Below are 12,691 nucleotides of genomic sequence, written 5' to 3' on the forward strand. Positions count from 1 at the left end.
CCACCTGCTGCCCGAGCTTTGAGTGCAACAACAAAAGAACAACTCTCAAACCAGGGACAAACAGGCTGCTATTTTAGGGTGGGATTCAATCACATACTGGCAAATTCAGGTTGCACAATTCTAGTCAACTGGATTCGCTCCCCCCCCCCATAAGTGACAGGAAAGTGCACTGGTGCATGTAACATTTGCTTTGTTATGTTACAACGTTGTCTAACCTCCCTGCGAATAAATCAGAATGAATAAATTGCCAGCAGCATCTAATCTCCCTGGAAACAAATTAGGAAGGACAAATGTTCAAGAAACAAGTCTGGAAGCACCCTTAAAGTGCTTGAACACTCATTCCTTCTGGGGTAATAGGAATCTGCAACCAGGAATGTTTGCCTCGCCAAATTAGTCTAAAACAGTTCTGAGGAAAAACAAAGCTGCAGATACTAGGGAGGATTTGCAAACCATAATATATCATATCCTTAGATGTTTCAAAAAACAAGGCAGCCCTTCACTCCTTGGGCAAGATCTTACCACGTTATCCCCATTAAAAACATCATTCTCCAGAAAAGTTTTAGCATTGGCAGCTTTGGGTTTCCCCTTTGTAGCCTATATTTTTTCCGTTCATGGTTAATTTCAAAGGGAGTCTGCCAATATAATCGGCTCTGGTCTGTAGCCTTGGTCTAACCTCAGCCATGTACACTTCAGACCAACTTGGCTAGACTGTGCACTGTCTCCTCCCTTCTGAGCTAAAGACTACTGGCAAGGGAACTTGTTTTAAGGTTTCCCCTCCTTTCAAGGAGCCAGTCACAAAAGCAGGAGACACTTGTATAAATTGTAGCACCATCTATGCTAAATGATTAGCAGTTGGACTGGAAAGTAGTTTTATCTGAGGTGGGTTCTCTGGCCCTCATATTTTTGGGGGTCTCCAAAATCTGCTTGGGGAGCTTGATGGCACTGCTGCAAATAAGAATAGATTGAGAGACTGGGCCACTGGGACTTGTTAAGAATGGTTTTAAAAACACAGTTCTTTCATGCTTGGGAAAGAATGTATGCAATGATGGTATGGGATGGTTCGAGAAACAGAGCGCTTCAGACCTCCAAAGAGGAAACCTTTGATTTTCCCAGGCCAGTCAGTGTGATGTGCATGTGGAAAAGTGTGTTTATGCTACAGCCGTGCATTCAAGGCATTGACTGAGAAAGGTGCAACAAGGCATGAGAGATGAGGAAAGCAAAGGATGGCGAATGGTTCGAGTGTCTATCAATGTCTTTCGGTCGTTTTCCAGGACATGGCTTGCTGGCTGTTTCCAGTGCGAAGAGGATTGTACAAGGCACACTTCAATCTCCCTACCCTGGCTGGCCCCATCCCCTGTACCTAGTAAGGGCTCAGTCACACTTACCTTTCACCCTGTGCTTTCTAGGCATAGGTCTGCACTTTAGAGTGCCATGTCCAAGCACTCCCCCCCTCTGAAAATCTGCTCTTCAAGCAAAGGCTGGAGAACTCGGTTGGTTGGTTGCCTGAACTGGCAATACAGATTTCCCGCAGATTGCCATTTGCTCTGGTTCAGAGTGGGTTTTCAGTGGTGGGAGCACTTGGACACAGCTCTTTCAAGTGTGGATTGTGCCTAGAAGCACAGCATGAAAGGAAGTCTGAATGAGCCCTCAGAAAGATTGGTGAGCGGCAATCTGCTGTTATTGTACAGGGGTTGGTGGTTGGGGGGTAGGCCCAAGGAAATGGCACACCAGGGAAAAGACAAGTCACTTCGCTTTCCCTGAACTTGATAGCCCTTGGCTCCCCCCTGGCAGTGGGTGGCGCAGGAGCAGCAGGAAGGAGCAGGCCGTGTGGCTACATCTCCTCATCCTCACTCGCCTTGCTCCAGCGGTGGCAGCAATTGGCAGTGATGCCCAGCAGGAAATTGGTGGCCACAGAAGCAATGGAGACGACAAAGCCCACAAAGGCAATGAAGAGATAGTCATCCAGTGTCAAGGTCAGGTGGCAGGCCTTGAAGCTCTCCTCCGTCAGTGAAAACAAAGGGGCTCCTTCCACTTCGGGTGGCTCCCGGCACTCCGCCAACTCAGTATCTGCAACAAGAACCAAGAGGGTCATGCCAGCACCCACAAACACAGAGGAACACCCAGAGAAGAGGGCCATTTCTCCTCCTTTCCCAACCCATGCCTCTCTGGTCTCATCAGATATTATAGGAAGCTGCCTACAGGAAGATAGGAAATTAGATCCTTGACCCATCTAGTTCCATGATGTCAAAACTGACAGGCAACAGCTCTCCAGGGTTTCATGAGGCAGGGGACAATCATAGTCCTACGTGCAAAGAATGCAAAGCAGATGCTCTACCAATGGCTCTTCAGAACCAAGAGGCAGGTGGCAATAAATTCTCAAACATTTTCATGACAAGATATGTTCTAGGAACACCCAGACTTCTAGCTGTAATTAGGGATGCAGGATGAATTCAGTGTAGAATTCCTGAAACAATAGGTAAATCAAAACACAGCTATCCCCAAGGTCTGTTGGGAGATTATGCACAATGAGAGGAACAACAACAACAGCCAGAGATTGTGCAAAATTCAGTCAATATATGCACACTCTCCAAGACCTACAGGAGATTATGTACATTGACCAGGAAATGTGTACAACTATCCATTCATGGAGAGATTAAATGCACATTTTCCATGAGGTCTGGTAAATGTGCACAATGAGTGGTTGTTATGCACAGTAACCTCTCAATTCACATTACCCCCTGACAGATACAAACAGCTACTTTAGTCTCTTTTTAATACCCCAGTTTCAGTGTTGTTTGCTATTCCACCCCATATGTGTGCAAGTGCCTCTTCCTCTCTACCCCTGAAGATACTCCCAGCCCCCCCTTATTACTGATGCTTATTATTATGATTATTAACTGGTATTCAGAAGCATTCATTTTTGCCCCTGACAAGGGAAGTAGAATATAACTATCAGGGATTGTATCACACACCAGATTAAATTAGGTAGATGCTTTCAAGAAATAACAACTGGGCTCACCTTAACCATTCTTCAATTTTCTTTCTTCTACCCCATCACCAGTCTATGATCTCTACCCACATCTCATTCTAATTTGTAACACAGACTATAAGACAGCCTTCTGCATCTTAGTGACCTCTGTTCTGGTTGAGGATGCTAGGAAGCCATAATCCAAAACTTTCAGAGAGCACCAGGTTGGAGAAAGCTGCTGCAAGAAAACCAATTTACACCTGCAGTAGAATCAAACTGTGAAGCTTTTTTTTCATGGCTTATAACATGCCAGACGGGGGAGGTGTGTGTGTCTCATTTCTGAATGCTCCCCCATCAGGAAAAAGCATAACAAAAGCAAAATCCTCCTTGCTCATAGACAACTAGGGAGAAGGACTGCACACTGATATACTCCCTGATATACAATGTATCTTTGTTCAGGGAGACTACGACTGGATCTACACTGATCTAAAAAAAACTAGGAAAAACCGTTATATAGCTCTCAATGCAGTTTTCCATTGACTGCTGTACAGCTTTCCCTGGTGTCATATTTTATAACACATTTATAACATTATAACTCACCAGTGTAGATTGGTCCTACATGTGTGTATCTGGTGGGGAGTAGGGCTGGGCGATATCTGGTTTTCAGTAGCTAAATACAGCTGTTCCTTGAAAGTAGAACAGAATCCATTCTGGAAGTCCGTTTGACTTCCAAAATGTTCGGAAACCAAAGCATGGCTTCTGATTGGCTGCAGGAAGCTCCTGCAGCCAATCGGAAGCCTTGGAAGCCCTGTCAGACATTCAGCTTCCTAAAGAAGATTCAAAAACCAGAACACTCACTTCTGAGTTTCCATCATCCGGGGGGCTGATTTATTAGGGAGCTAAGGCGTTTGAGATCCAAGGTATGACTGCGCTGCAATATACTGACATATTACAATGTCTGGAATGTTTCTCAGCTGCTGCTTCCTCCCCACTTTAGGGAAACCAAGATATATTGCCCAGCTCTACTGAGCAAGCCTCCATGCCCCTCTGGCTCAGTAGAGTCAGAGGGGCAGAGAGGCTTCACTGAACTGCTCAGCTGGGGGACAGGAAGTCTCCCACCCCACAATACAACTCTGGCTCGCATTAGCTGAAGTGGTGTGGGGCTTCCTCAAAGGTGCAGATAGGTGGAGCCCAAGAAGGGACTTTGTCAGATCTTTCTCAGGCTCCATCTGCCTGCCTGCGCCTTTGCTGTCTGCACGCAATTTGTCAATCCTTGAAAAAGCCAACTGACGTTTGCTCTGATTCAGCAGTAAAGAGTCAGTTTGGACTAGCGGAACCGAGCTTTGCAGAGGGTAACCACTACCTGAATGTTAAGCACTAATGAAAACTCACTGGGAAGTTTAGACTTGCCATCTTAAGAAACTAGAAGAAGGTGCACAAGACAGATAATCTTCCTCTCCGCTTATGTTTGCTAAGAAGACATCACGACACATAAATTGGATGAGGGCACCAAATCAGAAAACCAACAGTCACCCCGTGCATCATTGCCAAAGCTGGAGATGGATGGCATCCTTCTCCGTCATTGTCTGCTATACATCAGTCACAGAGATGGCTGGGAAATGTAAATAGAATTGATGCTCCAAGGAGATGAGAATGATTGCTAAAGCAGGACTGCCTTCTTCTGGCTCCGCAAGGGCAGGATTTCCTGTCTCCAGGTTCCCTTGCTTGCAGCTCGTGAGATAAGCAAGAAGGTCAGGAAAGGACTAATGTCAGGGAGGGGAGAAAAAAATCAATGGAGAGTGGGAGAGGATGCTGATTTATGATTCCCAATGTGAGCTGGGGATCTGTCACTACAAGGACGCAGGGAGAGCAGAGCAGCGTGACAGCACGTCACAAGGGCAGCTTGTACAGCACATCTCATTCCCATCTAGCTCTGACAAAATCTCGGCTTTAATGAGCAGAAAGCCTCGGTGTGCTTCTGAAAGGCCATTTGCAGCATGGTGGCAGTCACTAGGCAGCTCCGCACATGGTGGCATCATTGTGTGGAAATCTGGTTGTCAGTGGCCTCCAATTATATGGTGAAGGGAGCATTGCCACTGCCAGCCTCCAGGTACCAAAGGGCTCATTCATCTGTCTCTTTGCTCCTTAAAAACTCTCTGTGCAATGGATCTAACCAGGGTGGATTTGATTTACTGTAAATCAAATCAATTTAAATCATGATTTAAATCACGAGTCAGTAAGACTTGATTTAAATCATATTTTTTTTACAGAAAGACTCATCCTTGCTGGTATAATCTTAATATTTACAACCAGATGAAGGTTTCATTTTTGGAATAATAATTTTTCAGAGTAGTTTTTACAGTTATATCAAAATTTCCTGATTTGGTTATACTCTTAGAAATACACAGACCGATAATTATGAAATCATTGTGAGTTTTAATAAGTTAACTGTTTATAGTTGGACAACTTTTCTGCTCAACTTTATCGGAAGGAGAAAAATCATCATTTCCTTAATAACAACTTAAACAATTTATTTAGCTAAAACAATAACATTATAGCATATGCATCCATGTTTGTTAACTGATGTGATTAAACGTTTTTTTAAAGGCTTAGACTGAGTAGAAAACTATCTTCAGAAAGATTTTTCCTCCAAAAAGCATTTTATTTTAAAAATCAAATTAAAAAAATAAAATAAATCCAATTTAAATAAAAAAAAATCCAATTTATATTTTTTAAAATCTGTTTTTTTAAAAAATTGTTGATTTTTATCCACCCTGGATCTAACCTCACAGAGGGCCAGTCAGCTGTTGCCTCTAGCCACATGGGGAGGTGATCCTCACTGTGCTCTTGGAAATCAGTGGATGTGAAGAGTCGGGTTGTGTGTGATGAGGTTCAGGCCTTTGTGTGTGTGCAGTTAGAGCTGCCACAGGACTTTTTAGCAGCTGCCATGCTGCACCTGCTTCTTTGCCCCACCTTTGTCCCATAAATAATAAAAAAGCGAGGCAGATGTATGTGGATAAACTAGGCCCCAAACTTTATTAACATTAACAGAAGGAGACGGCAATGGGAACTGGCTGAGGCAGAGCTTCCCGGCATTTTCTGCCTGCCTCTACTCCATCTGGCGATGCCATTAGATGTCATGGGAGACTCCCCTGAGTAACAACCCCAAACCCCAGGACTCTGCATGCATGCAAGGTCCAGGGGGCTCTTTTCCAGCTTCCATGTCCCAAAGTCCTGAGCAGCGAAACTAGGGAATCCCTTGTCCCCTCACAGTGCTGACCAGTGACTATGTTTGTAATCCACACTTCTTAGACTGTCCTGACTCTGTGTGAGTACTTTGCTGCCACATGTTACAAAGCTATCACCCAGACAGTCAGAAAAGAGTAGGAGAAAGAAAAACCCTGCTTCCCTCAGTCAAGGCTTATCCACACTTCCTCTTGCTCTTCCCATGGTGCTCTTTAATGTTCAGTTGGAGCAAAGGGGTTTTCCATGGACTGTTGTTGGTTCTGATTTAAAGCCAAAGAACAGGTTTTCCCTGGGAAAGGAGAGGGGCAATGGGGAAACTGCTCAGACCTATGCCTAGAAAGGGTGGTTCTAGTGGAAAACCATTTGGACTCATGCTTTCTAGGCATGGGACAAGCTGAAGTGTGAACAAGCCTTGTTTGTTTCAGAGGCAATTTCTGCTCAGCCTTGAAGTGGCCAGATGTTCTTACCCTGACTCATATTCTAGGAGAAGGAGAGCACCTCCCTGCTCTGCCTAATAGTTCTAGCAGAGCAATTCTGATTAGTAACTTTAACAGGCCATTTGGAAGAGAGTAGTGACCTGTTTAGTTAACCAAGTACAATCTGTCCTTTATTTGAATTTCTGTATAGCAGTTTTCATGAACTGCAACTGCAGATGCAGCAAAGTACCAAAATCTAATGAATTCACACACACAAATGCTGCATGGTTGGGGAAACTTACAACTGTCTCTAAACTCTTTTTTGGCATTGTGTGGTTTATAATCCCTAGGAAAATGTGTAAAACAGACTGTTTCCTAGCATAGCAGGTCTAAATCAGGTAGGGAAATGCAGAATGCCTTTCTCAAGGCACAGGATTCAAATCCCACGATCCAAAAATGCCCTTCTTAGCCGCTCTGAGAGAACTGCTGCTTTTATTTCAAGCTGAGACAGAGACCCAACATTTTACCCAGAAGTTCACAATGTGTTGTGTAATAGGGAACAGAATGACAGAACCCCCAAGGTGAAGCTAACAACTGGACTGCCATGTAATTTCACCTACCTGACATGCATCGCTGGATCCTATTTCTCAACCACTTCAGCAGTGGCTCCATGGTGCAACCACACACCCAGGGATTGCCTCCAATCTGAAGAGTCACCAGGCCTGTGAGACCCTCCAGGACTTCAAGGCTGAGGAAAGACAGGCCCCCATAGCTGAGATCAAGGTCACGCAGTTGGACCAAGCCTCGGAAAGCCTGGGGGTGCACCTTCCTCAGCCAGGGATTGTGGCTCAAGTCAATGTGCACCAGGTTGTAGGCCTCTTGGAACATGTCAGCCACCACGTGAGTCAAGTTGTTGTAGCTCAGGTCCAAGTGGGAGAGCCGCTTCGATGCCAAAAAGAGTCCAGCAGGCAACTCAACCAGGGAGTTGTTCCGCAAGTCCAACACCCTCAGCTCGGAATAGCAGGTCAGGTATCCGGGAGGAATGGTAGCGATGCGGTTGTGAGCCAGGCTCAGGTTCCTGGTGTCCAACGGAAGGTCTGGCGGCACCGAAAAGAGCCGAAGCCCACTGCAATCCACAACCTGGCTGCGGCATGTGCACAGGACCGGGCAGCCAGTGACGGCACTGGCAAAGACCACCACCGCTGCCACAAGGAAAGGGGTCAGTATCATGGCAGGGCAGCAGTGGGGTGCAAGCTGCTCTCCTCCCAGCTGGACACAGTGGGCGTTCATTTTGGCAAGCTAGAGGCTACATGGCAGAGGGAAGGCCAATCAGGATGGGGAGAGCAGTGGGCAGGGATGCAGCCCAGCAAATGGGAGCCACCAATACAGAAAGCCTGCTACATTCTGACTGGGAGGATGGGAGGACATTGAACCCCTATTTGTCCTGCTCTTGAGGCACCTATGGGAGAACAATGTGCCAAAAAAGGGCTGTAAATGGGCCAGAAGCTGATGATTTCTGGTAGTTTTATTTAGCTGCCAAAAAAAACTTTTTACTGTAAGAGGATGAAGAAGAGGAAAGAAATACATTTACCTGCATACATGCACATGTGACCACCTTGGTCTATGGAGATAATCTGTGTAAATAAAGCTGGTGGTTTTTACCCATGTTTGTTGAGCATTACATATCTTGAGCTTGAATTAAGAGACAATGTGTTCCTTTTTTTTTACCTTGTGTTAGCTGGAGACATAGGCCTCTCAGAGAAGTTTTCTGTCACTCCAGAAAAAATATATAATCAGGCCCATAAATGTTGTTTCCAGTGACTCCACTTGTCGAGCATTGAAATGGTCTTCTTCTGGAGTAACTGAGGTGTCCTTTGACAGGAGCATTTATAAACAAAATGTGACCTTTGCAGGGTTCAATGGCTCCCCTTGCTTAATTTCCCATGTGCTGCTGTTCTGGTGTAGGCGGGGTCCTCTTGGAAAGGTGAGGAGGAACAATGGCTGGACACAAGCCACTTAGGAGTCTGTGGTTTCTCTTCTCTGGGAAGAAGGTTGGCCGTCATTGCTCAGTTTGGAACTACCAAAGAGCCACAGAATCCCATAGCTGCACGGATTCATGGTGTCTCTGACTTTGAAGTGCTGATGTGGAAGCCATGTGTGACAATGGCTACAGGATCCCAAAGGCCAAGGGCAAGAGGTTGTGATGCTGTCCTTTAAGCCTGGTCTTCTTTCTCAGCAGGCAGCAACAAGACTCTAACTGTGCAACCTGCCAATGAAAACGCAATGAGGATCAAAGGCACAGCAACCATGGTATTGATCAGCTTGCATGCTTCCCCCTGATGCTGCTAGAACCACAGTTCCCCACCCCTTTCATATACTTCTTGTGGTTGCCTTCACTATAGTTCACCTCTTCCTTCACCTTGCTTTACAGTATCAGCCACCATGCATTTTTCACAAGCCGCAACAGCAGCCCCTCATTTCTGATCTGACATATTTCTGGGGACTCCACACAGCTTCCTCCTCTGTGCGTTTCTGATGTTTCAGCCATAGACTTTTGTGCAGAGAAGAAAAGCGGTGGGGGAGAGCTTTGGCATGGCTCATTTGGCAAAGGAGTAAATTCATGTAAAAAAAAAAGTGAAAGCGATCAGATTAAAATACTAGATTCAACTTTGGGGAAGTCCTTACAAATCTCATCTCTGCAGCTAACTCCTACTTTTGCTCTCCCCTGGGTTTCACACAAACTGGTCATTGTCCTTCAGTCAAGATGACCCACATTCTCTTTTCCTAGTCCAGGCTCAGCTGCAGGGCACCACCCTTTCATCCACAGAGGTCTGCTGAGAGGCAGCTCATAGCTCCTTCCTCCACCATTAGCTGTGGAGGAGCTTTGGGCCTCCACACAAACACACCACTTGAATTTTATTCTGTTGGGAGAACTAGGCCTGCGTTTCAGATTTCCCTGCATCCCTCACCATCCCTCTCCTTCGTCCCTGAGTCTCTGCACATGACTTCCTAGAGGCTCTTCCCTAACTTGGACCACGCTTCCATTCTTGCCTCTCTCTTCCCACATCCCTCTCCTTCCAAAGCTTTCTTCCTTCTCCACTGCCATTCTCCCCTCTCTCCGTCTCTTTCTGTTGTCTCCTCCTCCTCCAGCAAGAATGACCTGGATGCCCTGCAGAGCTCACATCCTATTTGCCCTCTCCCCACTCATCCTTGCCATGTCCTCTTTCTACCCACTGCCTCTTCTCCATGACACCCCATTGTCAAATGCACCCTCCATCCTCACCCGCTGGACACACCCTGCTCACACAAGGCAGGGAGTACCCAAGCCTTAGTTTTCCCACAGACGCACAGCACACAGGCACCCCCTCTTCGTTTCTCCCCCGTCACATCATCAATTTTATTTTGTTCAAAGGAGACACTTACTCTGAGCAGAGGGTGGCTGTTTTTTGGTTGGAGCTCAGCTCAGCTCTGGTGCTGCGGACTCCTGTGCTGGTTCCTTCCCATTCAACTGTGCTTCTTGCTTCCTTTCATCCTTTCTTTCATCTGCACCTCTAAAAGACAGAGATTCTGACAGTCTTCTCATTGAATTGCAGCTACTGTTGCGCGCGCTCTCTCTCTCTCTCTCTCTCTCTCTGATTTCAGCCAGGTCTTTCCCCACCTCCTCTTCCCTCCTTCTCCCTCTCCCGCCACCCCCCCTCTTTTTCCCCTTGAGGGCCAGGTACTGACGTTTCACTGTCTCTTAGCAACTGCCTCCTCATCTCTGAGCAACAGGAGAGCTGGCTGCAGACCCCACTGAGCTGATGGGGGGGGGGGAGAGAAGAAGAAGAAGGATGAAGCAACAGAGGATGGAATAAAAAGCGCACCCACGGAATCCCAGAGATGGGGGGGGGGCACGTATCCTGGAGGGAGTGGGAAAGCAGAATCAGGCAGACGGGGGCGGCTGGAGATCTAGGAGACAGACAGGGGCAGAAAACGAGGAGGCAAACAGGGACACACAGAGACACGGAAATTGAGACCGGGGGAATAGACTGGGAATAAACAAGATATGCCAGGGAAGCAGCTTCTCATTGCTGACTCGGATTCTTAGACTGCGAACACACCGTACATTTAAAGAACATTTCCCCCTCAAAGGATCTTGGGAACTCTCACAGAGCTACAATTCCAAGCACCCATAGGAAACTACAGTTCCCATAATTCTTTGGAGTGGGTGGGGGACTGAGCTGAGTGTCTACAGAAAGGGGGGCATAAATCTAAGGTCAGAAGGCAATTCCTTGCCTCTTCCTATAGATGATGGCTTTAACAAGGCCTGGAGACCAACTCTTCTCTTCGCCAACAACCTTGAGGCACCAGACATCCTGCCCAGAAGCCATATTGGCTTTCCCTTTGTGGCCTGTGGCCACCTCACAGAGCTTTTGATTAGTTATTTAACACTCTCCACATGTGTGTGTGGAGTTATTTTCCCTCCTTTCCCTGTGGGGGTTTGGCACCTATTAGGGGGACGTTTCATGTCTGTTTTCCCCATTGCCTCTTGCTGGCATCTGGTGGGAAGACAGATGGTGTAAAAACCCCAGGAGAGAGGTTGCTCTTTTCCTTTTGTGTATGGAGCTCTCCCTTGGGTAGATATTAATTGGTTTTATTTCAAGATCCCAATAGGCTCCAAAGGGACCTCCCACCTGAAACGGACTTTACAAATGCAGATCTATCCTTTGCCAGCTAAACTTCACAAAGGCACAGCGGTGGGTAAATATTGCCTCATTTCCTCCCTCAGAAGCACAGCATTCCTGCCTGTGCTAATTTAGAAACCTCACCAGGTATGACTCAGGAGAACAAAGCCTGCCAAATGTCAGAGAGCAGTCTTTCCCAAGCTGGTGCCCTCCGGATGTCATTAGACTACAATTCCCATCTTCCCTAAACATTGGCTTTGCTGCCTGGAGTTGATGGAATTTGCAGTCCAGGGATGGGGAACCTGTAGCCCTTCAGATGCTGTAGGGCTCCTGTTCCTGTCAGGCCTAGCCAACGGTCAGGGATGATGGGAGTTGTGGTCCACAACCAGATTCCTCCACTCTTTGAAGTCTAAAATATCTGTAGGGCACCAGGTCGAGAGAAGGATATAATAGCGTGTGCTTGATGGTATTTGCCAGCTGTTTGGCCACCAGTGAGATTTATAGCCTGTAAAGCTACAGCCAGGGTTTAACTTAGCACTGCACAGATCTCCAAAAAGAGGCTCTCAGCCATGAGTCTAGAGACTAGATGGCCTACATCCTCCTGCAAGGCTTCTTCAATATATTTTTCTGCTTGAGGCACAACAGCAAATGGAACCTATGCAAGTTCCAGCTCTGATAGCCACATGTGTGTGTGTGTGTGTGTGTGTGTGTGTGTGTGTGAAAGAGAGAGAGAGAAATATACACAACTTAAAAGAGAGAGCTCTTTTCAAATAGTGTGTGACCTGCTATGCCAACTTCAGCAATAGATCAGGACTAAGATAATGAAAGTGTACCTCAGTACCATCGTTGGGTGGCAGCATTTGATCTGTTTGGGTTTTTGTTGTTGAAAAGAATAAAAATATTGTTGCACGTCACCATCTCTGAGTGGTGGGAGATTCCAGGTGCTTACCCAGGGTTTGTGTTTCCCTTGGAATGAGGCATAGTGAAGACTGTGGTGTCTTTAGGATATATGGTTTGTTCACACATATCTACTATGTATCCTGAGCCTGTGATGGAGGGCTTCACAGCATTAACACCCAAAGAGGGCCCTGGACTTGAACAGAAATCAGAGCAGTCTCTCTCGGTTCCCAGTTTGCTGCTCACTCCAAACTCTAAACTCTGGCTTTTTCCTTCTAACTATCCACGAGTTGGGGGGCCTCTCCACCTATTTGCTGTCTCACGCAGATCCCCTTGCCTTTGTTCCTCTTAATGGCCCATCACCCAGGTGATCGCTTCACCGGGAAGCTAGCCTGGCTTATATTTTAACACTTCCTGGATCCGGGGATTAGAAGAATTCAGGGGTTAGAAGGGTCTCCTCCTAACCCCTGAATTCCTACATCCCCTCCCCCAAACTCATA

At 46.6% G+C, this 12,691-nt stretch overlaps 1 protein-coding gene across 1 annotated transcript; it reads right to left on the reverse strand.

Moving 5' to 3' along the window:
• Positions 1-852: 852 nt before the first annotated feature.
• LRRC55 (leucine rich repeat containing 55) lies at positions 853-10,473 on the reverse strand. Its single transcript, XM_082212748.1, has 3 exons — positions 10,054-10,473; positions 7,251-8,896; positions 853-2,067 (listed from the first exon to the last, which is right to left on the reverse strand). The coding sequence occupies exons 2-3, from the start codon at positions 7,918-7,920 to the stop codon at positions 1,832-1,834; spliced, it is 906 nt and encodes a 301-aa protein (XP_082068874.1). The 5' UTR covers positions 7,921-8,896; positions 10,054-10,473; the 3' UTR covers positions 853-1,831.
• Between the last annotated feature and the right edge of the window lie 2,218 nt (positions 10,474-12,691).

This window comes from Podarcis vaucheri (assembly GCF_965113315.1).
Source record: "Podarcis vaucheri genome assembly, chromosome: 1".
Lineage (NCBI taxonomy): Eukaryota > Metazoa > Chordata > Lepidosauria > Squamata > Lacertidae > Podarcis > Podarcis vaucheri.

Bases quoted from the DNA above. Each gene is read 5' to 3' on its own strand.
- LRRC55 (XM_082212748.1), bottom strand. From the start codon at position 7,920: ATGAACGCCCACTGTGTCCAGCTGGGAGGAGAGCAGCTTGCACCCCAC. The intron at 2,068-7,250 runs GTAGGTGAAATT...TTCTTGTTGCAG, and splicing joins GATCCAGCGATGCATGTCAG to ATACTGAGTTGGCGGAGTGC.